This window comes from Hemitrygon akajei, chromosome 8 (assembly GCF_048418815.1).
Source record: "Hemitrygon akajei chromosome 8, sHemAka1.3, whole genome shotgun sequence".
Taxonomy (NCBI): Eukaryota; Metazoa; Chordata; class Chondrichthyes; order Myliobatiformes; family Dasyatidae; genus Hemitrygon; species Hemitrygon akajei.
The window spans coordinates 143,219,473-143,247,158 of record NC_133131.1 but is presented as its reverse complement, the minus strand read 5'-3'; the positions used below and the strand labels follow the sequence as shown (position 1 = coordinate 143,247,158).

General features: G+C 40.6%; 1 protein-coding gene across 14 annotated transcripts in view; it reads left to right on the top strand.

The window, feature by feature from the left end:
• Positions 1 to 27,686, top strand: part of nrp1a (neuropilin 1a) — a 187,781-nt gene that overhangs the window by 126,847 nt on the left and 33,248 nt on the right. For 8 of the 14 annotated variants that reach the window (XM_073054804.1, XM_073054803.1, XM_073054806.1 and 5 more), the window contains exons 9-13: positions 11,064 to 11,208; positions 16,825 to 17,156; positions 18,874 to 19,018; positions 23,656 to 23,748; positions 26,340 to 26,396. In XM_073054804.1, the coding sequence (XP_072910905.1) occupies positions 11,064 to 11,208; positions 16,825 to 17,156; positions 18,874 to 19,018; positions 23,656 to 23,748; positions 26,340 to 26,396 (772 nt within the window). Of the gene's footprint in view, positions 1 to 11,063; positions 11,209 to 16,824; positions 17,157 to 18,873; positions 19,019 to 23,655; positions 23,749 to 26,339; positions 26,398 to 27,686 lie in introns of all 14 variants that reach the window. The other 6 variants (XM_073054805.1, XM_073054808.1, XM_073054812.1 and 3 more) reach the window with 3 other exon arrangements.

Genomic DNA, 27,686 nt, shown 5'->3' with positions numbered 1-27,686 from the left:
GTTTCTCCCAGCTACTCTGATCTACTCCTACATCTCCAGCGCATGCCGGTCGGTTAGTCAGCTACTGTAATTACCCCTTGTGCAGGCAGGTGGCAAACCAGTCACCAGGCATTTGAGGGAGAGTAAGTTGCAGGAGGAGAGGAAAATAAGGAGAGGGAGTTGGCACTGATGGGATTTGTCTGTTGTAGGAGCTGGAATGAACTTGAAGAGCTGAATGGCCTTCTGCATCATTCATCCACATAAAAGGAGGCAGCATAGTTACTGCTTCCCTGGAGGTAGAACTATTAGTGTAACCCAATCTGATTGAATGTGATTCTCTAGAACTCCACATTATAGACAACAAGTTCCATTTACACAGCACTCTAATATAGCAAAAACATCTGGGGATGCTTCATGGTTTAAAATGGCGCTGGTGAGACAGCAACACTTCCCTGGCAGCAAGTTAATCTATCATCTACCCAATAAAACACACTTTTTCTGGCAATGATCTCTGTAATCAATAGCCTGTAACTTCCCCTTCCGAGTTGTGCTTTTGAACCGCCTGCACGAGCAGGCATTTTGTGGTGTTCTGGGGATTCAGTAACCTGGAAAGTCGAAGGTGCAGTACAGCTGAGGTGGCATGGTGCGACCAGGCCAAATCGAGGCGGCGGAGCTTGGACCAAAGAGTGTGCGATAAGCCGATCTTTGGCCATTGCTGGAATAGTCTTGGGACTGAATTGAAGCAGCAGGACCCAGGCCCAAGAGCGAGGAATGAGACAATGTTTGACCAATTTAAGCACCAGGCCAGATTGAAAAGGTTGTGCATGGTCCGAGCTGATGCAGCAGGGTCCGGACCTGAGAGCTACGAACTAGCCAAAGTTTGGGCATTGCTGGAGTGAACTTGGAGCCAAATTGAAGTAGCAGGGTCTGGGCCTAAGAGCAAAGAATGAGCTGATGGCTGGCTGATTGAAAAGGTTAGGGTATTGGGGCCGGAGACAAGGTACAGGCGTTCAGTTCACTGCTCCACACAGTTTACTCGTCCCTACGCTGAACTGAGGCTGTGGCCTACAACTAATGGGCTCCTGGACTGGCTGCAGTGATGAACTGACTTTGCTGCTGTGGAGTCACTTTCGTGAGCTCTGGTTCAGAGTGTTATTTGTTTACCTTTAATTGTTTGCACAATTCGCCCTTTGAAGGCAAAAGGTGGAAAGATCTGTGAGGAAATTCGGGATCAGAGTGTTTAGTGGTACAACTGTACATGCTCAGGGATGCACTGAAGTTTGGGACAGCCATGACAAAAGCTTTGTGGGGATGGATCACAGTTTAGGTCCTACATTGCTAGATTCTGAGGGATTGTCCTGTGTTACAGCCTCCCAAACAAGGCACGTGTGCTTTGTCTAGGGATGAAATGCTTTGGAAGAGAATGTATAGAACTGTTAGTGCCATGAATGTACAGAAAGATGCACCCTGGGTGTATTACTGAGTATATATTAGGAATAAAGTACAGATTTGAAATGAAACAGAATTAAATATGAAGAGCTGCAAGGTTAAAATGCACTCTCATGGAGCTGAAGAAGATTACAGATGGAGACCATGGAAGTATGCAAATTTAGAAATCAAGGCAGAAAGCATTCAAGCAATTTTTTGATGAATGCCTTATGACGAAGTTGGAGGATTAAATGACCCTTCCATTTGACCTCCTAAACATTCTAGGCATGACGATTACCCATAATAGAGCGAATTATAACTTTACTACTAATAGCTCTTGTATCCCATTAATTGTGAAATATGAGAGAAATGGAAATATATGTAATTCTGTAATTGGAATAAAACGAAAACATAACATGCAATGTCAGGAAGGAACCTCACAGTAAGCGGGAATGGGTAGCCTACACATTTCCAATGTTTTATTTCCTCTGTTTCCTTCAGTGGACCATTAGCAAGGTCAGTTTTCTTAATGGGGCCAGGATGAAGTGGTTCATACATCAGTAGTCTATACCTTTTAAAGCTCATTCTTGCTCTATTCTGCACGTTTCCCTTATTCACACGCAAAATCATTTTTAATTTTTGTTTCTCCCCGAACATTGGAACTAAGTGCACTTGAACATTTTTGCACATGCTTAAACCAGGGATTCAATCCCTCCCTCCTCAGGATGAACAATAATCCTACTCAAATTAAACTCAAAATTATATTCAGAAATCCTAAAACCTGCCTTCAACTGCAAGGGAGAGTTTAATTGCTGACATACTCAAGTTATAGACCATGGTTATACAGGCATGCGACTTACAAAGCCACCCCACAGCCTCTTCTTGACCTCTCTAACCACATCTCCATAATGTTAATTCCAGCATGCTAATGCTGGATGTTAATCGCTGCTGGAATCAGAGAAACCAGTCAAGAAGACCATACTATATGGCAGGGTGATGGGAACCAGGATGATAGAGCTGAGGATGAGTCAGCAGGTTTACAAGTAGATGATGGGTGTAAAATGAATGTAAGGAAGGACAAGCCAGTGATTGGGTACAAATGCAGACAGAGCAAAGAGTAAAATTGTACCACAGAATCGAAATTCAAAAGGGCGAAGAATGCAGGACTGAAGGTGCTGTGCTTAAATGTGCGTACCATTCAGAGTAAGGTGGACGAACTCGTGGTGCAATTAGAAATTAGTTGGTATGACATTGTGGGCATTACTGAGTCACGGCTGAAAGAAGGCCATAGTTGGGAGCTTAAATAATTTGTATCAAAAGGACAGGTGGGAAGGCATAGGTGGTGATGTGGCTCTGTTGGTAAGAGATGGAATCACATCTTTTGAAAGAGGTGACATTGGGTCAAAGAATGTTGAATCTTTGTGGGTGGAGATAAGAAAATGCAAGGGTAAAAAAATTATGGGAATCGTATATAGACCTCCAAATAGTAGTCAAGATGTGAGGATGAAATTGCCAAGGGAGCTGGAAGAGCATGAAATAAGGATAACGACACAATTTTAATGGGGGACTTCAATATACAAGTGGATTGGGAAAATGAGGTTGGTGTCGGAATGCAAGAGAGGAAATTTGTTGAATGCCTACGAGATGGCTTTTTAGAGCAGCTTGTGCTGTACTCAGGGAAAGGCTATCTGAGATTGGATGTTGCATAATAACCCAAATATTATTAGGGAGCTTAATGTAAAGGAACGCTGAGGTGACAGTGATTATACTGCAATTTGAGAGGAAGAAGTATAACTCACATATATCAGTATTGTAATGGAATCAAGGGAATTACAGAGGCATGAGAGAGGAGCTTGCCCAAGTGAATTGGAGGGGGGTACTGGTAGGGATGAAGACAGAGCAGAGATGGCCTGAAGTTTCTGGGAATAGTTCACAAGGTGCAGGACAAATATGTTCCACTGAGGGAGAAGATCTCAAATGGCATGGGTAGGCAATTGTGATTGACAAAGGAAGTTAACAACTGCGTAAAAACCAAAGAAAGGACATACAAGATAGCAAAAGTGAGTGGGAAGATGGATAATTGGGAAGCTTTTAGAATCCAGCAAAAGGCAACTAAAAAAGCTATAAGTTGGGAAAAGATGAAATATGTGGGCACTCTAGCCAATGATATAAAGCAGGATACAAAAGGTTTTTCAGTTATATGAAGGGTAAAAGAAGGGTGAGCATTGATATTGGACCACTGGAAAATGATGCTGGTGAGATAGTAATGGGAGACAAATGACAGATGAGCTTAATGGGTACTTTGCATCTGTCTTCACTGTGGAAGACACTACAGTGTGCCAGAGGTTCGTGAGCGCCAGGGAGTAGGAGTGATGTCATTACTATTAAAATGGAAAAAGTCCTAGGCAAACTCAAAGGTCTTAAGGTGGATAAGTCACCTGGGCCAGACGGGCTACATCCCAGAGCCCTGAGGGAGGTTGCTGAAGCGATAACAGATGCATTGGTGATGATCTTTCAAGAATAACTTGATTCTGGCATGGTCCCGGAGGACTGGAAAATTGTAAATGTCACTCCATTCTTTGAGAAGGGAGGAAGGCAAAAGAAGAGAAATTATAGGCTGGTGTGCCCAACCCCACTGGTTGGGAAAGTGTTGGAGTTTATTATTAAGGATGAGATTTTGAGGTACTTGGAGACTAGTGATAAAATGAGTCAAAGTCAGCAAGGTTTCTGGAAAGGGAAATCATGCCTGACAAATCTGTTAGAGTTCTTCAAGCAGGGTGGACAAAGGAGAGGCAGTGGATGTCACTTACTAGGATCTTCAGAAGGCATTTGATAAGGTGCCACAACTGAGGCTGCTTAACAAGGTAAAATCCGATGAGATAGTGCGGTTATTAGGAAATAATCCCCATGGCAGAGGTATCTAAAACCTTGAGCACATGTGTAATAAAGGGCTAAGACATTTAGAGGAGCTTGCAGGAAGAATTTTCTCACCCAGACAATAGTTGTGAGTGAGCACTGGAGATCAAAGCTCCCATAACATTTAAGAAGTATCTGGATGACTACATGACTCACCAATGGCCAGAAGGCCAAGGACCAAAAGCTGATAAATGAATGGGATTGATGCAGATTGGTCAGCAAGGCCAGAGAGGGTCAGACAATGCGCTACATGACTTAATGACGCTGGGACCTTTGCTAAAGTGATGGCTAAAAGTTGGTAGCATACACACCCATGAGATAGAAGGTTAATAGGTTTATGATTGACTCCAGGCTGATACCTGAAGGAGTATTGTACATTTGGAGAAACAGTTATTAGATGCAATGTCCTGCAAAGTAAAGGGTTGTGTGGAACAATTTTGACAAAGGGCTGGGATTTATTCCTAGTGTACTGGCCAATATTTACCTCTTGGCTAACATTAGAGAAATGGTGAACACAAAGTACACTGCAGATGCTGTAATGTGGAAGCCTGTTGTGCACAAATTAGCTGATGTGTTTTCTAAATTATGACAGTGAGCAGACTCATTGACTGCAAATCCCTTTGTGAATTATGAGAAATGTGATATAAATTCAAATGCTTTCTGCTGAAGCACCTGATGTTTCCAGCATTGCCTGCAGATGACAACATAGGCAGTAAACATTAAGAAGATGAGGCAAAGACAATGCTTATAATATATAAATCTAAACACCACTGAGAGGTGGTTAGATTTTAGCTGAGATGTGCCTTTTTTAAACAGCCATTCATGACTTCAGTGAAAGACCTTGCTAGCAACTTGAGAATCCTGAAAAGTAAATTTTAAAATATTTTTTATTCTTCATGCCCCAACATAACCCCAAGATGATCTGCCTTCCAATCTTCACCTCACAATCCTGTGCACTCTGAGCTCCCTCCCTCAACCGTTTTTTGTCTAAGGCTACATCCACACTAGACCAGATAAATCCATAACCGAAGTTTTTTCTCTTCATTTTGACCCTCCATCCACACTGAAATGGCATTTTCTTCCCCCAGAAACAAAGCTTTTCTAAAACGCCCTCCAGAGTGTGTAAATTTGAAAACGGCGATTGGGCAGAGCAGTGTGGATGGGGTAACCGGATATTTCTAAAAACACTGTCATGACGTGCCGGAACAGATGGTGGCGACAGCACAGCATTTCATTGTTTTCTTGAACGCAACCCCCCCCCCCCCGCACAACCTAACAATTTCAGAACAGATGGCAACGAGACTGAAGCCAGAAGAGTTAGAAATGTATTCACCGAATACTTTGACCCATAACTTACTGAATAAATATGTATACTCACTTTGCCGTTTTCTGTCCTTGTTATTTATGCAAGTACTTCTCTGACAATAGATGCGTAATAGCCTGATGTAACATTGTATGGAAATACAAGATAACACTGATGCAGACATGTTTTATACATTTAACAAGGTGCTTTATTAATGCAACAGAGTTAGTCAGTTTTTCAATGTTCGTCGTCAGCCGGGTCATACTGTCCGTGAACTCCCTGTCGGTTGCCTCCATACGCTCCAGTATTTTTCTTTTTTAGTTTTAAGTCCTCTTGCGCGAGAGCCAACAGCTGTCTGTCATTTGGCAATTTCCTTTTAAGTTTTTCTAGTCTGTAACTGCAGAAACGCGAACTTTCACAGCGAGATTCGACACCAAGCATGTTGCTTGTTTTCTGTAGATGTGTCCTGTGCATGCCCAGTAGGATGAGATTCGCCCAAATACCTGTTTTAATGTGCACAGAGGTATTTTCAAAAACACTTGGTGTGGACACCTATCATTTTTATGCAAAACCGACATTTTCAAAATTATCCGGTCTAGTGTGGATGTAGCCTAAGATCCTTGGATTTCTCTCCCAATGCACAAATTCACCATCCTCGCTCCCGACCTCCCCATTGGCCAGAGCCCTTGGTAGAAAACTTACAATCTATTGACCTAGTCACTTAGCAGATATCTATTAACCTCCCACTTTCCCACCCAACCTTTGCCAGATCACCTTCCCCCTCACCCTTGCATTTGCCTGGTCCCATCCCTTTCCCCACCCACTGCCATCCACCACCCCAGTGTGAATATACAGGCAAGTGCTCCCCATCCCAACCTGATCTTGCACGTCAAAGTCAAGTTGAACTTATTGTCATAAACACACAGGTACAATGACAAACTTAAATGGGGCAGCATCACAGGCACCCCTGTAGCACCAATTTCACAAGAAGAACAAATTATACGAGGATTATTTAATTGGACCCTTCAGCTAACTCCCAAGCCCTCCTTACAACTTCATTTCAACCTTTCAGTAGCACTGAAGTCCTACTACTAAAAGTTGTACCAATGGTCCACAGCCAGAAAGGTTGCTCTGGTATCACTGCTGCGACTATCGTGCGCGCTTGCTGGAGAGGACTCAGACTTCAATCTCAACGCCTCTTCTCATACGGATGAAAGATTTAGCACCATTTTATCACAGCTCTTTCCTGGCATGGAGATCAGATCAAACAAGTCTGATCCTTTAGTGGCAGTATGTTGGCCTTTGGGTTTCTCGGATGCACAGTTAATTTTGAAGTCCAGCCTTTGATCGCTGGATGTGGGCCACAGATGTTGGGCAGTCGAGGAAGAACTTCACAAGTTTAAAACGTGAATTTCAAAAAGACTGCTGGAGCTGCAGTTGTGTTTGCTGTAAAGATAAGAATACAGATATGTCATAAATTTATATAAATATTTAATTTGCTTGTATCTTGTTACCAATTTAACTTTCTCTTAAAAGTGTGAGATTTAAAGGATTGGCTCATTAGTGGCTACTGGAAGGATAGTGCTACTTTGAGTGGAAGTCAACAATGTAAGTTTCCAGTAGGTAACTGAATCAATTCAGTGCACAGGACCATTAATTCTTCCTCACCACAGACCAGGACCATCGAGTTACAGTAACAGAGCAGATAACTATGTTAGCAGAGAAGATTTGTTGAAGAACAGGATGCTGATTTAAACCTGATTACATCTCTGCATAATATACCCGGATTTAATAGTTGTTACTGTGAACTCAGGGGTATGTCAGTGCAGTCACATGACCTCCTCATTCTGTTTACTGTCTCAACAGATATATTATCATATTTAAAATTCCCTTCAAAGATGAATATTTAAACAATTCATTCTTTACCATGAGTTCATTCGCTTTTTTTGAATGAGTAAACTCATCTCACCTGTAATATCTTAAATATAAGCAAAAGAATGATGGTCTCAAATGAAAATTTCTATCATTGAATGATAGGCAGAATAAATCCTAAAGACTTTAAGAAGTCTAGTTGCATATTCTCACGTATTAATAGCTTTCAAGTAAAGCTCAAAATCAGTTTTTGTGTGAGAAGACTCAGAGGGACCTCTTTAATCAATTTAAATTATTTTCAAACATGTCAACATTAAATGGTAATTGTTTCAAACAATCCCAGAGCGCAGCAATTTGCGGTGAAGTACAAGTGCCATTTTTATTCTGCTGTCTGATCTAGATTTCCAGATTAGTACCAGTCCAGTAACATAACTATAACATTACCATACCTCAAAAATGGAGGAACCCTTGAATTCAACATTGTAATTTGAATATAGTAAGATAGTTCATCCTATTTAAGGAATCATTTCACTGTATTTGAACAGACTCTCAGTTCCACTGTCTTGTACTCAGTGTAAAGCCAATGTGTGGATTAATATTTCTCATTTATGACATTTTTTGGTCACTGGAGCATCCAGAACTTGGCATCACTCTTTAAAAATAAAGGGTTTCACATTAAGTGAAAGATGGGGTTAAAGTATTTCTCTCAGAGAGTATGAGTCTTTGGAACTCTCTTCAAGAAGATGGTAGAAGCAGAGTCTACATATTTTTAAGGAATAGTTAGACATTTGGGGCAGCACAGTAGCATAGTAGTTAGCACAACACTTTATAGTGCCAGAGACAACTCCTTTATGCCTCTTCATGTCCGATCTATATCTATTTCAATATTATTGTTAATTTTAACCACTTCATTGAAGAGTTTCCAAATGAGCAATGATGAGTTGGTTTAACAGACAGTGAAAACGACGTGTACATTGCCAATGTGATTGCTCTTGTTTTATCGAATTAGTGCAGTTCCTCAGTACAGCTGCATCATTTACAGCTGGACATAGGAAGAAGAATATTCTGTTCAATCCGGAGGTACTTGCCTGTCTCCAGAGTAACACAATTAAATAGAAATAGAGATCTTTATCCAGTTGGGATTTAAGTTCACCATAGCTGATAGCAGACAATATATCCTGAAGTAATCACAGTTCAGCAACATCCTAAAGATATGAAAGATGTTGAGAATCCTCGGTACTGCTTGTACAAAGAAACTATTTTAGTCCTAAACACCGATCTCCCCTCTAGAGACAAAAATTCAAATTAAGCCTTACTAGAGACTGATAAAGATCTAATTTTTTAGCACTGACTGTTAAGGTTCTCAGTCAAAAAAAAGTCTGTTTGCCTCAGGGAAGACTTCAATTGATTTTAGTCCAGAATGCAAAATTGAGTCAGCTGAGATACATTTAAAGAAAAAGATTGAGATTATCAAAGAGTGATTTGCTGTGTTGAAGGGCATTCTTTTTAGTCATGGCTGGAGGCTTCAGAACGACTTTGGAGTTATCTGTCATTGGACTTGGAATCTAATAAATGATCATAAGGGTATAGTAGTATATTGGCTGATTTATTGGGTTAGTAACCAAAGGCCTGTTTGTTTAATTTGGAGCCATGGGTTCGAATTCCACCATGGTAGCTGGGGAATGTACATTTAAGTAATAAAATAAATCAGTAATAAAAATCTAGCATTAGTAATGGTGACCAAGAAACTAGGGTACTGTTGTTTAAAAAACACATCTGGTTTCACTATTAGACTAATGTCTTTCAAGAAAGGAAATCTGTCATCCTTACCTGCTCTGGCCTATAGGTGCATTTGGATCCACAGAGGTTGGCCCTTAACTTCCCAATGAAGCACTACTTAGGGGTAAAATGGGATGGGCTGTAAATGCTGGCCTTGCCAATTCTGCAAATGAACAAAGAAATTAAAGATGAACAAATTATAATTAAGTCAAATTAATCCTGTATTACTGAGCTCCTCTCAGTGTTTGTTCAGCGAGACTTGTTTGCAATCTTCCAGCATGGAGGAGTGTGGAATTGGGACTACCTCAGTGCAGATATTTGCTATAGCCACGGGATAGCTAGGGTAGCTGGTGAGCACACACCACCTTCCTCTCCCCCCCCCCCCCCAGTGGCAAAGTTATCCTTGGCATTGGGCCCATCATTGTCTCGAAAAAATCTGCAGTTGCTGGAAATCCAAAGCAACGCACACAAAATGCTAGAGGGACTCAGCAGGCCAGGCAGCATCTATGGAAAAGAGTAAACAGTCAATGTTTCAGGCCAAGACCCTTCATCAGGGTTTAACATTTTCAAGCTGTTAAGGAAAATTACTATTACATGTAAACACAGAAACACATCATTGACTAAAGATGGGCACTGGATTCATAAGTTAATGGATAGATGGGGATTAATGTATGATCTGTGTAAATGGCTGTTGGTGGTTGACATGAACTTGTAGGTTAATGTAATTGGTGAAACGTACATAATTCACAACCAGTGACAGTGAGTTGTGGCTCACTTCAAGGGGCTGGTCTGACATAAGGTGATGACATAATTACATAAGGCTATTTTACTGTGCTTTTTGTTCAGTGTTTGGAATAAAATAAATCAGTTGTTACAGTTTCTTAAACATAAAATGCCTCACATCATTTTATTTGCAAAAACCTACAAACTCACTAGTCCAAAAGGCCTTACCTGTATTAGTTATTCTAGGAGTCCTTAAAGACAATACAAAAATGTATAGCTAACCCAAGATGTTAACTGTCCATTTCCCTCCGGAGATGCTTCCTCCAGTGCCTTTTGTGTTGCCCCAGATTCCACTACCTTTGATCTCCTGATCTCTCTTAAAAATGTATAAAGTAAGTTCTAGAAGACTGACTCCTTTTCCTCCTGGCAGCTGTTCATTTGAATAGAGACTGCTGTGTTTGGTTAGCTTGAGAGTTGGAGACCTGCAGGCGTTGGTGCTACCCCGTTGGACCCCATGGGGAGTCTACCAGTGCAGCACCGAGGGAGTCAACACTCAAGCAGCAGATTGAAACAGTAGTACTAGAAGCTGATTCTTTCTCAGGGAAATACAAGTAAGTCCTGGCATTTAGCATTGGCATGGAACCACAGGTAGGTGCATTGAACTAGTAATACCGAGAGTGGCATAATACGAGGCACTGAGCTGAGCAGACAAAATTCCCAGATTCCATCTAATGTCTGTGGGACCAGGGTAGAAAAATTAGGTTGCCAGGTTTTGGAACAGGGAGCGATTACTCGGAGAGGCAAATAGGATTCCTGCTCCTAATCAGTGATTGTTATAGGAAACTGTGGGTGTTGGCTGAAATATCACTCCACATTCAGACATAGTAATCCAGAAGGCTGATGACTGTCAAGCATTGCCAAGACTTTGGATGTATATCTTGGCCCAGGTTATGTAACATAGCAATATAACAAACAGGCTGCTAACTTGAAGAATTCTTGGTTTAACATTTTGAAAGCATTTGTGATTTTGTCCAAACCTGATCGCAGTCTTTAATATTTGCAGCTATTTCAAGGCAACAGCAATCCCAATGATACAGTTATAAGGAAATTCCCTCAGACAATCCTGACGCGATATGTTCGGATAAGACCACAGTCTTGGGAGAATGGTGTTGCACTTCGCTTTGAATTATATGGATGCAAGATCACTGGTAAGCAAAAAGCTTCTGTGAAAACTGTTTCAAACACTTTGTTCACTCCAATGCACCAAAGGCATTATTAATAAACAGATAAATGTTTACTGCAGTTATCTTTTCTGCAAAGAAACCTGCAAAAACAAAACCACCTATTTAAATCTTTCCTGAGAAATATACAAATGTGGAATCTATGTTTGCCCAATACAAATTCATTCTTTTTCCCTATTTATACAGTATGTTTTCTTCTTACTTAATGAGAGATATCAATCCATATTGGAAGAGCCAAAGATTAGGGACGTCCATGTGTTCAAAGGACGTAAATAGATTTATCAATCTAAAAATAACATTTGGAGCATTGAGAAACATCTCACTGCTTGTCTGCTCTGAATCAACTTCCACATATGCAAGGTTACTTTAATTGAATGGAAAACTGTTATCCTGCAGTTGTGTGGTTGAATGTTTTGGGAACAGTGATATTTAATACTTTAGTATTCGAGAAAGTTGCTAACTGTTCTATTTAAAATCACTATCTCAAGGTGTGACCTCAATGATGCAATGTTTAATGCTCAAAAAATTTGCACCCAGCACAAGTCATGACATCTGATGTTTGTAACTGCTGTATGGCGGCACCCTCCGTTTGTAGGATTAGAAAAATGTTCTGGGTGATCCAGCTGCACTTTTGTCACTACCTTTGTCGCAGTAGTCGCATTTTTGCTTCTGCATCAGAAGAGTGTTCAAACCCATTTCCAGGGAAGTGTTCATGTAAACTAGATGACAAGTTCATTGTGGTACCAATTAAATGCTTCCCTGTCAGACATGCCATGTTTTGGATGTGGTGTGAAATTCATATCCTGTCTATCCTCTTAGGTTCTTCCACTATGATGGTTAATTGCCTTGGGCTACATAGTGGTGGTTGTCACATTTCCCAACAACAGTGACAGCCCTTTTTTGGCTGTGAAAAACTTTTCGAATCTTTTCCCTTTCTTAGACTCCTGGTTTAAATCCAGCCTGGCCCCAATGGGAGAAAAATATTCTTTGTCTACCAGATGTAAATGTACTAAAAGTTCTACCAATATTTACAAAGCAAATTCATTGTTGCCAAAAAAAGTTAACACAACCGAAAGAAAAGTATCAACTCAAGTCTCTAGCTTAAAAAAAACTCAGAGTGGAACATACAATCACTTTCTTTTTGATTTGTTCATTCACAGGTTATGGACACTTAGAATTTAGAATTTATTTAAATCTTACATCCATCCCACAATGTGAGGGAGTAAAAATCTTTGTCTTATGACTCCATTGTATTTGTTGTCCTTCCCCATTTGCACCTAAACTGAAACCTATTTTCAAAAGACAGTTTTCAACCTCCTCAACACATCTGGAGTCAGGTATCAGCTTGCCTGGATAAGGTCAGGTTTATTTGCCTCATCAGCATCAGTGAAAACATTCAGTGACTTAACAGCCACTTTTTTTTAAAATTCCAGATTTATTTAATCTCCTAAATTTAAATCCCCCAAATGCCATGGATGGGATTTGATCTGGTGCCTCTAAATCAAAAGCACGCTGCTATCATTGCTAATCAAGTAGCTGAACAGCAATACTGGCCTGGAACCTGGAATTACACACGTGCCTATTACTTTGCAGTCCTGAGGGAGGTAAAGCCTGACGATGTGAATGTCCACAGAGATTCTTTTGCTCAGCAGCCATAGAATGTTCAAGAAGAACTACCACACAAAAAAAAATGCCCGATATCTTTCCTCATGAACTGGAAATCCATGCCTAGGCTAGTTATCTATGTGAGATGTAAATTGTTACCAACTTTGTACTCCAAGCGGTCTCGGACATGTTTTTTGTGGGAGTGTGGGGACAGAACAAAACTACCAGCAATTAGATAAAGACTGAAAATCTCAATTAGGTTCTCGCAGGGTGGGTAATGAGAAATCCAACATTATTAGATCTTGAGAACAGATAATAAAATTCTAAATCTGAGGAGAGATATTGGACCCAGAGTAAAAGTAATTTGATCTGGTCATGCACTTCAAAAAAAAAAATGGGGATAATTGAGTGGAGGGAAGGCAGTGTTTTTCATTAAGTCCACATTTAGGAGAGAAATGCATAATAACAAAGAATAAAAATGGGATTTGAAAAGACGGCAATTAGAAAGGCAAAGAGGAATAGTGAAATTAAGTTATCAAGGAACAAAACACAAAGTGTGTTATAGACTCTTCAAGAACAATGGAAATTTGAGGATCAGAATAGGATCATTAAGCAACGAAGAGGAGAATAGTAGGAAGGAGACCACAGAAATAAGTCACTATTTTGTTTCCACATGTATCAGGGAGAGACAACAGGTGAACATGACATTGGATGATAAAACAAAACAGGTGCATTTAAAAAAGAAAACGAGTGAAGATGAAGTACTCCAATCAATTCAAAAAGAATAAAATCCGATTGATTGCATCCATACATTTTTTAAAGAATTAAGACAAAGATGGCAGGTGCACTGCTGCTCACATTTAATAATTCATTAGATAGAAGTACTGTGCCAGAGGACTGGCAGATAGCTAATGTAGTATCTATTCTTGAGTATAGAAAGTGAACATGTCTCAGGAATTATAGAGCCATCAGACTAGCATTAATGGTTGCCAAAATATTAGGGTTTCTTCCAAAGAAATGCAAGAAGAGTTTCATTTAATAATCAATAATCAATATAGATTTCCAAAGGGAAAATCGTGTCTAACCTATCTGAATTTCTTAGTGAGGTAGCAGAGAGTGTAGACAATGAAGTTGGGTAGATGTCAATTATTTTGGTTTTCAAAAGACGTTTGATAAGGAACTGCATCATAGGCAGGTGAATGAAAATGGAGAATGTGAAGACAAAGTTGAAGTGGTAGAATGGATTGCTACCTGGCATCTGGACTGTATAAGCAGAGAAGTGTACTAAAGGGCAGCTACTTGCAAAGGAAGAAGGTAGTTAGTGGAGTTCTATAAAGCTTGCTGCTAGGTCAACTGCTCTACAAAATTGACATTAAAATTTAGACTCTGGAATTAGCAACGTAATTTTAAAATTTGACATTGGTATCTACTTTGGTGTAAGGGGAGAAGTGGGTGGAATGGGGGCATTGTCAATACTGCAGAGTGTGATTTGCAAAATAATGATGTTCAGCACAGATAAATGTGTTCTATTACATTTGTTTATAGGCTTAGAGAGAGTACATATTTCTGGATAGGGTCAACATACAAAGTGATCCTAGAGTACAAATATACCAGCAACAAAGTTATGCCAGTCTAAAAAGACAAACACAAAGTGCAGTAGTATTTATTTCTGATGGGTTATAATTGAAAAGTAGGGACCTTATCATAAACCTGGATCATAACCTGGATCTCAAGAAGAGAAAGCTGAGCTCTGATAGAAATAGAGCTCTGTCATTTTGTGAAAAAATAGAGAGCCTGGCAGAAAGAAGAGAAAGTAGAAAATATGTTTCCACTTTTAGGTTAGAGAGGCCGAATGGAGACAATGTGTAACTCACCACTACAGGGAGGGGATGAAACATTGAAGATACATTTGAGGGGAGACAAGGCAAGCATATGAGAGAGAAGAGGAAAAAAAGTGACATAAATAAAGACGAGCAAAGATGGGATCAGGTACATAAAGGCTGGCGTGGACTAGTTGGGCCAAATGGTCTTTAACTGTACTGTATATCCTAAGTTGGGTGGCGGTGTAAAGATACGTCTTTACCAAAGGAGGTGTAAGGCCCTCCTACTCCGCTAGCCTGCAGGTCACCCTTAGGCAAGATGTAAAGCCTGCTTCACCAACCCCTCCCCTCCCACCAATCAGGGTCATGTGAGCCACGGGAGCAAGTGGTGAAGCCAGGCAGACAGTCTCTGAAGAGTATTGATAAAGGCTGGGGTCACCCATCTTGTAAAGACACTGCCCAGAAAAGGGCAATGGCAAAACATTTCTGTAGCAGAATGTGCCAAGAATAATCGTGGTCACAAAAGGACGATGATCAACCGTGTCATCCAGACATGGCACATGTGACCGTACGACCATAAGGTGCAGGAGCAGGATTAAGCTATTTTGCCCATCAAGTCTGCTGTGCCATTTTAGCACAGCCAATCCATTTTCCCTCTCAGCTCTAATATCCTGCCTCCTCCCCGTATCCCTTCAAGCCCTGAATAATCAAGAATCTATCTCCCTCTGCCTTAAGTATACGTAGAAACTTGGTCTTCCACAGATTCACCACTCTCTGCTAAAGAAATACCTCCTCATCTCCGTTCTTAAAGGATGCCTCTCTTCCGAAGCTGTGCCCTCTCGTCTTAGACTCCTGCACCATAGGAAACATCCTCTGCACATCCACTCTATCGAGGCCTTTCAACATTTGGTAGGTTTCAATGATGCCAGCCCTCATTGATGGAGGTGATATCGAAAGTAATCCTATATGTGTTTGGAAATAAGGAATACTAATTTTGTATGTCCATATATTTTACATATATATATATTTGATTTTAAATGTGCATACAGAAGAGCTAAGTTATAATTGATTAATAATGAGCTACCATTTATCTTGTAAAATCCATCATGGTTAATCACTTAAACAGCTGCAGCTCTACTCATAATGAAATGTTGTCACAGAAAATGGCAGCACTCAAAATTTAATAAAGTGCACTTCAGTCAGCAGCCACAAGTGACAGGAATATGCTAATATCTGAGGCAGTGAAGGGTGTGGTGGCTCACTACTCTGCCATCTCCCTGGAGTCAGAGGCCCGTGCTTGGACTGGAATCTCTTTTGTAAAGCCTTTTTGCTGGATCCTTTTCATTTCTGTCTAGGATGTTTATTTAATTCGTAAACACCTTTCTGATTAACTCTTCAGTGCTGTGATTTATCATCGCCAGCTAGCCAACCAAAAATGTAAGAATTTACTTCAGAATCAGGTTTAACATCACCGGCATGTGTCTGGAAATCTGTTGACTTTTCAGCAGTAGTGCAATGCAATACATAATAATAGAGAATAAAAATAGTGAATTACAGAATACATATTAAATTGTAAAATTAAATAAGTAGTGCAAGAATAGAAATAAAAAGTAGTGAGGTAGTGTCCATGGGTTCAGCATTCATTCAGAAATCGGATGGCAGAGGGAAAGAAGCTGTTGCTGAATCGCTGAGTGTGTGCCTTTATACTTCTGTACCTCCTTCCTGATGGTAGCAATGATACAACACACTCCTCAGTTAATCTCCACAGATGTAAAAATGATCAGGGCCACACTGTAGAGAAGCCAATCAGAAATCAAAACCAGAATGAACAATATAGTGTACTTGACATTAAGTAATTCTTAATCACACCTGAAGTATTGTGTTGGAAACAAAACTTGATCACTAATAGTAAGCCTTCAAGTAAGTGATGAGGAAGTAATACCATACCACAGAACAGTGCAGCACAATGTGTCATCCATCTATTTACCATTGGGGCTGTGCCTTGCTTTAATTCAACAGTATTGTTTTTGTTTTGTTCAGATTTTTCATTCCACAGTGCTACCAGTAGATTGTTCTCCTTATCACTGTAAGTACATCTTCATTTTAAAAAAGCATTACCTCATTCTTCACTAATGGCCATTAACTTGTTGACCTGTAGATTACCCCTGTTCTGGAATGCTAGGAATGGTATCTGGACTCATCACTGATAACCAGATCACAGCCTCATCCTCCATGGACCGTTATTGGGGTCCTGAACATGCTCGTCTTCTCACCAGTCGTCAAGGCTGGGGATTACAACAGATCCATCGGCCTTACAGTAATGAATGGATACAGATAGACCTGGGAATGGAGAAGGAGGTGCGGAGCCTGATCATTCAGGGTGTGAAGCAAAGGGATAATAAAGTATATATGCGGAAGTTCAAACTTGGGTACAGCACAAATGGATCAGACTGGAAGTTGGTAACAAATCCTGGCAGCTCTAAACCGAAGGCAAGTAGACTGTGATCACAGCTTTAGTTGTGAATATTTCTGTTTGAAATGGAAGCAGGACCTCTGCGTTCAGCCCTTGCCATTGTGCTGTCACTAGAATGAATGTCTCAAGTGCCACAAGCACCTAAGCAGCACCTGCCGGGAGCCTGGTGTCACCTCTGTAATGTGTAACTAGATGCCCATTTCCACATTAAACAAATAAACGATTTCTATTCTCTCCACCCGGTCAGAATGTATTATCTCAGAGTTCCTTGCAGCCAAGTATTGATACCATACAGAGCTGGCATTTTGTTTACATGGAATGCACTAAAAAATGCACACGTGTTTCTTGGGAATCTTTGTGTGACAAACACGAAAGCTGCAAGTCAATCAGAATGCAAAGATCCTCTTCATAGAAGAATATCTGGATAATGTGTGTTTGGTGGGCAGCCTCCAAAATACTTTCATCGTGGTTGTGTTGTGCATTTGCAGAGTCTGTAGCAGCTAAATACAATTTGCATTACCGGGCTGTAAACAAGTGAAGGTTTGCTGAGCACTTTAATGTAAGTGAGACCATAGACATAGGAGCAGAATTAGTTCATCCAGCCCATCGAGTCTGCTCTGTCATTCCATCATGGCTGATTTATTACCCCTCTCAACCCCATTCTCCTGCGTTCTCCCTGTAATCTTTGACACCCATACAAATAAAGAACCTGTCAACCTCTGCTTTAAATAATACCCGATAAATGGGCCACCACAGCCCTCTGTGACAATGGATCCCACAGCTTCACCAACTTGCCAGTTAATTTGGATAATATTCACATGATGCTAGTGCTCTGCTTGTTAAACAAATTTAGCTAATTTTACCTTATAACCCAGCACAGCCTAAAAACTGTCCAATAATGACCTATGGACAATCCAATGGTGTTAGCAGCCTGAGAATGCAACTCAGAGCAGAAAAAGAATGATTGCAAGACAAACATATAAATATCATTTAAACATTCTTAATAACCGGTCCTCCTCTGAGGTCACTCCGTACAAAGTCTAAACCTTTTTTTCCACTAGTTGGTGTGATTCCATGGTACTGGTGATTTAGGAGCAAGTCTTTATGGAGATCCATCACTTGTTGCCAGCAATAAATGGGCCATATACTACCTTCACTTGACTTAAATGAAATGAATTTTGGAGGCAGAATATTTTAGGTAGATATGACATTTTGTTTTTGTTTCAATTGACTGGTGTTTAATTTCTTGTGGTAAAATTTTTGTGATAGTTTCTTAAATCACAGTAAGTTGCCATTGGTTGAGATGGAAATTGGTACGTTTATCCCCCTTTTTTTGAATAGTAAATTGGCACAGAGCATAGTTGTTTAATAAGAAAAGCTGTTGGATGTATGACCTGTCTTCATGGTGAAACACATTCTTGAATTTACTTTTGGATAATGATTTATTATTTATTATTATTGGGTAATACCCATGAAAACTTTCAAATAGTTCTACTGAATTAATATACATTCCTAGACTTATTGTACATAATTCCAGTTAGGATTCTACTGTCAAATTTTGAATTTTCAGGATCAATTTTATAATTACAAATGTCACTGGGCTGTGAAAATCGATTGCATATTATGGATACACTAATTAAACTTAGTTTAAGGAATGAGTCTATTTTTTCCTCTGGTGTGCATTTCTGTTAATGGATTCAACTAACATCTGACTATTTTTTCCATATTGTCTAGATATTTGAAGGAAATACCAACTATGATACGCCAGAAATTCGGAAGTTTGAACGACTTTTCACAAGATACATTCGTGTCTACCCTGAGCGAGCAACGCCTGCTGGGTTGGGACTACGCATGGAATTGTTGGGATGTGAAATCGAAGGTACTGTATGTTTTAAAATGATCTATGTCTTCACTGATTGGAGTACTGTATCTAACAAATGTAGTAATAGCCCTGGAAGGGAGGTGGAAGATTGAAAAAAGACAAAATAACTGAGATCAAAGCTTCCACTTGCTGTTAAATCTTCATTGACTATTTTTTGAGTGTCAGCAAGAGCTGAAGCTTTGCAATCTGTCTTCTTCATTCACCAGTGTAAGTGTTCCTTCAGTTAGTGCAGACGACATGTATCTCAGTGGTTACAACATTGCTATACGAGCAGCCATATAACCTTATAAATAGACTAGAGGATATTTGAAAACCAACGTCTGGCTTAGTTACAAAATGTCTGTGACTTTTAAAACTATAATAATTTACAATGCAGTACAGCACATGATCCAGTTAAAACCAATGTAAAAATATCTATTTCCTGAGAGCAAATGAACATTTTACCCCTACTACTTGTGCGTGATGGGATAAAATTTCATTTAACATAAAAAGGCATGCAATTCTTTTAACACTATTTTAACAATAATGGGTTTGAACTAAGCAGGTTAATGCCCCCATTAAAATAGGAATGTGATCTCATACCATTAGACTCCTTGCTGCTGATGTGTTTAACCACAGAAAAGTCTTTGTGACTCACAAATTGAATTTACCCATCAAGAGAAATAGCAATATTTATATCTATTTTGTGTTCCTCTTCCCTGTTGTTGAGTGATAATGTGATGCTCTCCAAATCTGATGTTAGATGCTTATATTTAAAATGATCAGGGTAGATGTATTGGTGCTGCACTCCTCTGTAGGAGGCCACTTCTTCATTCTTAGAGGTGTTCACATACTCACCGCTATCTCTCATCCTATGGTCTACTGAAAAGAGATATTGTGTACTTATGAACGTGTCCACACCAATACAGTGTAATAATGAGAGCACACCTATGTGTGCTTCCAATAATTGTAACTTCCCGAACTTGTCCAGATTTGCCTGGTAAAGACTATGATTTTGCATTTTCTTCTTTCACTTCACCAATCAGAAGATTAAATCTTAGACTTAAGCTACAAGAGGAAATCTGCAGATGCTGGAAATTCAAGCAACACACACAAAATGCTGGTGGAACGCAGCAGGCCAGGCAGCATCTATAGGAAGAAGTACAGTCGACGTTTCGGGCCGAGACCCTTCGTTAGGACTAACTGAAGGGAAAGATAGTAAGAGATTTGAAAGTAGGAGGGGGAAATGCGAAATGATAGGAGAAGACCGGAGGGAGTGGGATGAAGCCAAGAGCTGGAAAGGTGATTGGCAAAAGGGTTACAGAGCTGGAGAAAGGAAAGGATCATGGAACGGGTTGGAGGAACAACACTTTATATACCGTCTGGGTAGCCTCCAACCTGATGGCATGAACACTGACTTCTCTAACTTCCATTAATGCCCCTCCTCCCCTTCTGACCCCATCCCTGATTTATTTATTTTTCCCCGTCCCCTTTTTGATCTCTCTCTGCCCATCACTCTGCCTGTTCTCCATCTCCCTCTGGTGCTCCCCTCCCCCTTTTTTCTCCCTAGGCCTCCCGTCCCATGATCCTTTCCCTTCTCCAGCTCTGTATCACTTTTGCCAATCACCTTTCCAGCTCTTAGCTTCACCCCATCCCCTCCGGTCTTCTCCTATCATTTCACATCCCCCCCCCCCCCCCTCCACTTTCAAATCTCTTGCTATCTTTCCTTTCAGTTAGTCCTGACGAAGGGTCTCGGCCTGAAACATCGACTGTACTGCTTCCTATAGATGCTGCCTGGCCTGCTGCGTTCCACCAGCAGTTTGTGTGTGTCGCTTAGACTTAAGCTTTTCTGAATTAGAAAGTCTTTCTTTGATCTTCTCCTCATCGTTGTAATTGAATATTTATAACCTTTTCAATAATGTCAGCATTTATTTAGCAAGTGGTTACTTAGCTCGCATTGCAGCTTCAGGCTGGGCTGACAATGCGGTTCTGAAGGGCTGTTGCAATGTAGGAATGTACCATTTGTCAAATCAGTTGGTAAACCCATATTTTGTCCTTTCTCATGGGTATTGAAAGATCCCACTGCACTGCAGTTGGGCAACAAAGGTGGGAGGCAGAGGAGCTGAGGCATTGAGGTCAACTACAGTATAACTCCCCCATTAAAATTGCACTGTACCATCAAGTTGTGATTGTTCTACCTAAAAGAGGTACCCCTTAGTAGATTGTATTTCACAATTGATCTGACCAAACTATATACATTTCCTTGAAAATTCATTATTTAAGTAATATGATTGCAAAATGTATTTAAATAATATTTCCATTAAAGCAGATTGAAGCATAAGTTGATGAAGAAGAGTGCTTATATTTATTTTTCATTTATGAGGCATGGAATCTGGTCTTTGTTCCCTAACTGGCTTTGAAAGCAGGATTGTAAGGTGCCTTCTTCAATTCCTTAATCAACATGTTGAAAAGTTTGGTTAATGTGTACACTCACGTGTGCAGTGCTGTTGCTGACACGTGTGTAACTGCTTGTCACTTATCTGAATCCAGTTTTGGGGTTAGGCTGCTTCATTGCAACAAAAATATCTGTCTAAGTATTTACCAACACATTTACTATCTAGATTATATAAAGACAATGCTAAATGAATTTCAGTGCTCTCCGTTGCAGAGTGGGGCAGGCAGAAGAGGAATTCTGATGTTTTGTCCTTGTGGCATTCAGTTACCTAATTTTGCCTTACTAATCTAGTTTGAAATAATGTGCGAACATGGTAACATTTAGTGACATTTAAAAGTTCAACTCCCAGTGCTGATCTTAAATTCAACTTCAATGAGACCAAAATTAAATACGAGCTCTTCGAGTATTCAGATTACTTCTCCAGCTTGTAATAATTGAGACAAAAAAAAAAGATCAGGTACTGTTATTCTAGCTGTCAATACTTCCTGCCTTCTTATTTTAACACAATAAAATAGGTCAGCCGCTGAATGCCTGTATCCTTTCGATCTGTGTTTTGATAGACTGGAGCAGCCACCAATATTTATGGCTCAACACAGTTATTGTAGCTGTTAAACCTACAGATTATTTACCATTATTTTTCATACTTTTAACCCAAGTTGATATCAGAACACACCCCTGCGTGAGCTGGGCCCTCAGTATCTATGCCCACCACACTGAGTTTCGCATCACTGAAATAATTGTATAATTCAGGCCTCTGGAGGATTCTTTCCTTTGGAGACCTATTCGAGTGAGACAGAGTCAGAGAGTTTTAGTAGCAACATGTTCTACTGGGGAAGTAGTGTAACTGTCGCCCAAGCACAGTTCATTGGCCCATTTAATGAGCATATTAACATTGGCAATTATGAACAGATTAAACAATCAAGTAACAGTATGATTGCAGTGCACTCACTCTAACTCTTTACTATATGATTTGTTCCACCTAGATCTTTAAAATCTACTAAATCATGCTGGTGTATTTTTGACATTTCAAAAGCTAAGTTCAATTTAACTCCTAGCGATCAAAACTGTCTGTCAGACTGAACAGTCTTATACCCCAGAACATCTTTGTGCAACGCAGCTGCTCAAGTGTGAAGTGTTTTCCAATGCTGCTTTCTTGATCCTCACCAATGACATCCATATATTCAGGAATATAATGAGGGCCTTGACTCCAAAAGGACATAGAGCATTTACCAAAGACTTGATTTTAACCCAAATAACAGCCTTTTTGAGTAAAAGTAATTGACAGGCTCCATGAATGTGGATGAGTTAACCAGTGACCCATGCAGATCAGGATGATTTTTGATTTGATTTCTGATCCAGTGAGTTAACTAACCAGCAGCAAGGTGCTTTAAGGAATCGCAGAATGAAACATGAACTCTTCAGCTTGTTGGGTCTGAAATGAACCTGTGAACCTGTGCAATGAACTTGGTGCAGTCTCACCTCTAATTACTCACTCCGCAAGAGATTTTTTTGCTTCTCTTCCTATTGTTGGACCTTTTACCAATTACACTTATTCCATGTCCATGGGTCCTCGATAGTTCTTCAGATGATGGGAATAGTTTCATGAGACACACAGCAAGCTTCCCCACTCCAGAAGTATATATTGAATAGGTAACATGATATTTTGCCAATTAAATTTTGGCGTGGATGTCTCTGCTTCCCTGCAACACAAGTTAGTGAGGAACTTTGAGATCATTTTGCTGTGATATCTCACTGGAAGATGACAGTCCAGTACCACACCAGAATGCCAGCCTATGGCTTATCCTTAAGTCTCTAAGGTGAGGCATAAACTCACAGCCAGTTTGTGGGAGTGCTGAGTGATCAGGGGCATTGTGGTTGTAGGTCTCCTCCAACAGGATGCATACCATGGTTCTTGTCCCTGCTTGACAGCACCAATCCTTGTTGAAGAGTGCTATCACAAAGAGCGCGTGAGCATTTTGCCATGATGTGTGGTGATGCCTGACTTCTCATCTACTAGCTTGTCTGTATTCACCCTGAAGACTCACGTGCAGATCGTTTCCACTTAAACGAGGAGAATCAGTTGGGGGGGGGGTGGGGAGGGGAGAAGAAGCTGTGTTGAATGTGCCTAATAGTTTTTAATTACGTATTAAAATGCATGAGAGTTCTGCAGGTCCTTAATACATTGATCTTTCAATTGCAGTCCCAACGGTTACTCCAACAATGGACACAGATGAGTGTGACGACGAGCTTGGAAACTGCCACAGTGGAACAGGTGATGCCTTCGACTTTACAGGTGCTTAAATCATCCTCCTAACACCATCACTAACCTTCCACATTCATTTCCTTTATGCTATATTGCTAATGAGCCAAGAATCACTAAAGCAAGTCATCTATCATCCAATATGTGCAGCTTATCCTTACAAATCCGCCACTATCAACACCTTCCTTCAGCTAATTGGGACTAATGTTATGGTGTTCATTATTCCTTACTGGGCACTGCAACGCTGCCTTGGAATAAAAAATACACAGCATTAAACTGAAACTGAATCACTTGTCATAGTCTTATGGGCAACACAGTTTTTGCAGTCATGTTAACGTGTAGTCAAAGCATGCAATCCAAATGAGCCTGAGAGTTTCATGGGAGAAGGACATGGGTGCTAAACTCACTGCTGCTTCATACAATCACAGAAACTGATGACAGAGACAGACTACTTTGTCCGTTGTGGTCATGACGTCCACAAAAATGAATGTGCGTATGTGAGCACGAGCAGCTGCCAGGTCTCTACCTTGTGTTTAGCATTAGCAAGAAAGGCAAAAATATGTTTTTTTTTCCCCCAGCCCTTTCATCTAACTGCCGATGTCAAATCCTGCATTTGACATGGAGACCTTTGTTTTCTATAAAATAGGTTTTACAAAATGAGCCTAAAGAAGTAACACGGCCTGGTGACATCGTTCAATCAGTCTGGAGCACAGTATTTAATTAACCCTGACAAAAGTGTCACGTCTCTATTAATTTTCTACTTTGTGCTTCCAGCAATCACTAGCGTCAACCCTGTGAGACCATCCCCTCTGATTTACCTTTGTTACTCTAATGTCAATCTGTTCTCGTTTTATGACCCTAAAATATACCGCATCAATTCCAAACTGTGTGTTTTGTTATGACTGTCATCGCAGGCAGAGTGTTAGAAGAGGGTGGGGTTTGGATGATAGTAGGAACACTAGCTGGTACTGCATTGTTCCCCTCCAGTCATAGCTTGGGGTCTGCAGCCTGGTCTGTCGATAATTTGACAATTGTTTGCATGTTTTGCAGTTTCCCTGCTGTGGGGTAGGAATCTCTGCTCGTCTGTGAAATGCAGCATGGCAGAGAACGAGAGAGATTTATTTTTTAGTGCAGTGGTTTTGAAGGTATCACTTGGCCCGTGGGGCTGTCGGCGGCCGACAGCGGCATTGCACGGCTGCCAGAGCGAGCAGTAGAAGCAGCTTAAGGCGGCGTTGCTTCAGCTTTACACAGCCGTGATCTGTAGCTGTTTGCACAGCAATTGCACTTTTAATAAATATTGCTTTTGTACGGATTTATTTTAGCAAGTCACAGATGGACAAAAGAAGGGTCAGACCTTTATAAATCTGTTACCAGTTCTTTGTAGAAGTAAAGGGATTGGTTCAAAATTCTTCAAATAGATCACTGCCAATTCAAAGGAAGGTTGTAGTCTCGGAGAAATGGTCCCTGTACATCGTGTCCAAATAGCCCTGTGGCATTCTTTACCAGGAGTTACAAGATTGTTGTTATGCGTGCACACAAAATATTGGAACTATTGTTTCTGTGCCTTAAATTAGGTAGGAAAATAAGTAAATGATAAGAGTTTTAAAGCCATCCCTTTTTGGCTATATTTCTTTTTTTCTAATTCAGTTAGTCAATTAAGGCCACTAGCAGTTTCCGAAACAGTGGTTTTGTTTTGTGAAAGACAGCCTACCAGTGCATGGCCTCTTCTACTGACAAGATGGCACCACTCTCAAGCTAGAGGAGCAAAACCTCATATTCTGTCCGGGTAGCCTCCACCCTGACAACGTGAACATCAATTTCTCTAGATCTGATCATTTTCCTCTTCTCCCTTTCCTCCTCTTCTTCTTCTTGTAAAGTTTAATGGCGGTTGGCCCTTCCTTCTTCCATTCCGCATTCTGGCTCCCCCTTATCTCTTCCCTTCACCTCCCTATAACTTTCCCCTTTGACCCCTCCTCCTCTCCTTCCTCCCATGGTCCATTCCCCTCTCCAGTGAGATTCATTCCTCTTCAGCCCTTTACCTTTTCCACCTAGCACCTCCCGGCTTCTCACTTCATCCCTCACTCCCCACCTACCTACATCCCCCTCACCTGGTTCACCTATCACCTACCAGCTTGCACTCCGTATGCTTCCCCATCTCATTTCAACTTCTACCCCCTTCCTTTCCAGTCCTGATGAAGTGTCTCAACCCAAAATGTCGGCTCTTTATTCCTTTCCATAGATGCTGCCTGACCTGCTGAGCTCCCCCAGCATTTTATGCGTGTTAACCTCCCAGTCACTCCTTCCCTCCCCTGGCAGCAGCCCCCACATCTTAGCTCATGTGCAGAAATAAAGACTAAGTTCCTCTGATCCATTGGAGGTATTGTATTCTTCACTGCTAATTAAATGAAATGTCCAAGAGCTCAGAATTCATTCCACAATTATCTTTTAACATTTACTAACAGAATAACCTTCAACCCCTTTCTTCGTTATGGATATAGTGATCTGGAACCCACATCCACAGAGAAAGAGATTCTGCATAGAGGCAGTGGATCGCTGCATAGTTTGACTACAAGAACCGTTTGCACGCTGTACATCTGATTTGAGATCTTATAACTGTTTTACAGGTGGGCATACCGCTGTAAGTACAGAGGAACCAACGTTACCCGAGTTACTTTTCCCAGGTATGTAGTGTCTGTAGACAAGTTACTGCAGTTAATAGAAACAGTTTAGCATGCTCTTAAATGTTCGTAAGTTAATGGTAGAAAAATGTCAGAGGTAGAAATGACAGTCCTTAAAAATGTACTCAGGGCTGAAGGAGGTTTTGATCTTAACTGTTTAGGTCCCAGAGTTTGGCAGGTGAAACGCTTTTGAGCTTCACATTTGATGGAAGCCCGTTAAACATGATTAAATGAGGTGTCCATTGATGTTTGGCAAAGATTAAAACAGGAGTACTCTGCGCAAATTCACCCCTGATCTGAGTATAGATTCGATTACTTCAGAAATGGCCACTCCCTGTCAGTATCGAGGACTGGCAAGGGGAGATGCAGCATAGGTCAACAGGTGAGAAATGTTCTCTTTCTTTAGCCTTACAATGAACTTTAGCTTGACCTCAGGAACGCAATCACTGCAAGACCATAAAACATAAGACATTAAGAATAGGAGTAGGCCATTCAGCCCATTGATTCTGCTCCACCATTCCATCATGGCTGATTTATTATCCCTCTCAACTCCATTCTTCTGCCTTCTCCAGTAACTTCTGATACCCTTACTAGTCAAGAACTCTTCAACCTCAGCTTTAAATACCCAGCGAGATGGCCTCCACAGCCATCTGTGGAAATGAATTCCATGGATTCACTACCCTCTGACTAAAGAAGTTCCTCCTCATCTCTTTTCCAAAGGGACGTCCATTGGACATCCAAAGGGCTGTTCCTTCTGGTCCTAGATTTCCCCACTATAGGAAGCATCTGCCCTGAGTCCACTCTACCTAGGTCTTTCAATATTTGATAGGTCGTTCAATATTTGCAAGGCCAGGTTGTTGACTTAGTTTCATAGATCCATTATTGGAAGGCGCAGCAGACCTATGATACTATTGTGATGGAGTAATGACATTCCCGTCACCATAGTTACAGTTAACTCCTGGTGGAGTCTCAAACTGACTAATAAATCATTATGTGTGGCTTTCACTCATTCAAAATCAGGTTTCTAGCAGAAAAATTATGGAAAACTAAATCTTCACTTCTTATTCCATGGAAATAGATCTTCTCTATCAAATTGTAGAATGTTAGACTCCCAGCAAACTACCAATTGACACACTTAAATCCATGAAATGTGCGGACTTTAAGTCATATTCGCTCTATGAAATGTGACTTACTTTACAAAGAAACTGAAAATCCATAATGTTTAATACTGAAAGTAATTTTAATTAAATGATTCACAAACATATCCAACTAGTAAGCTCCTAGTTTTTTGTT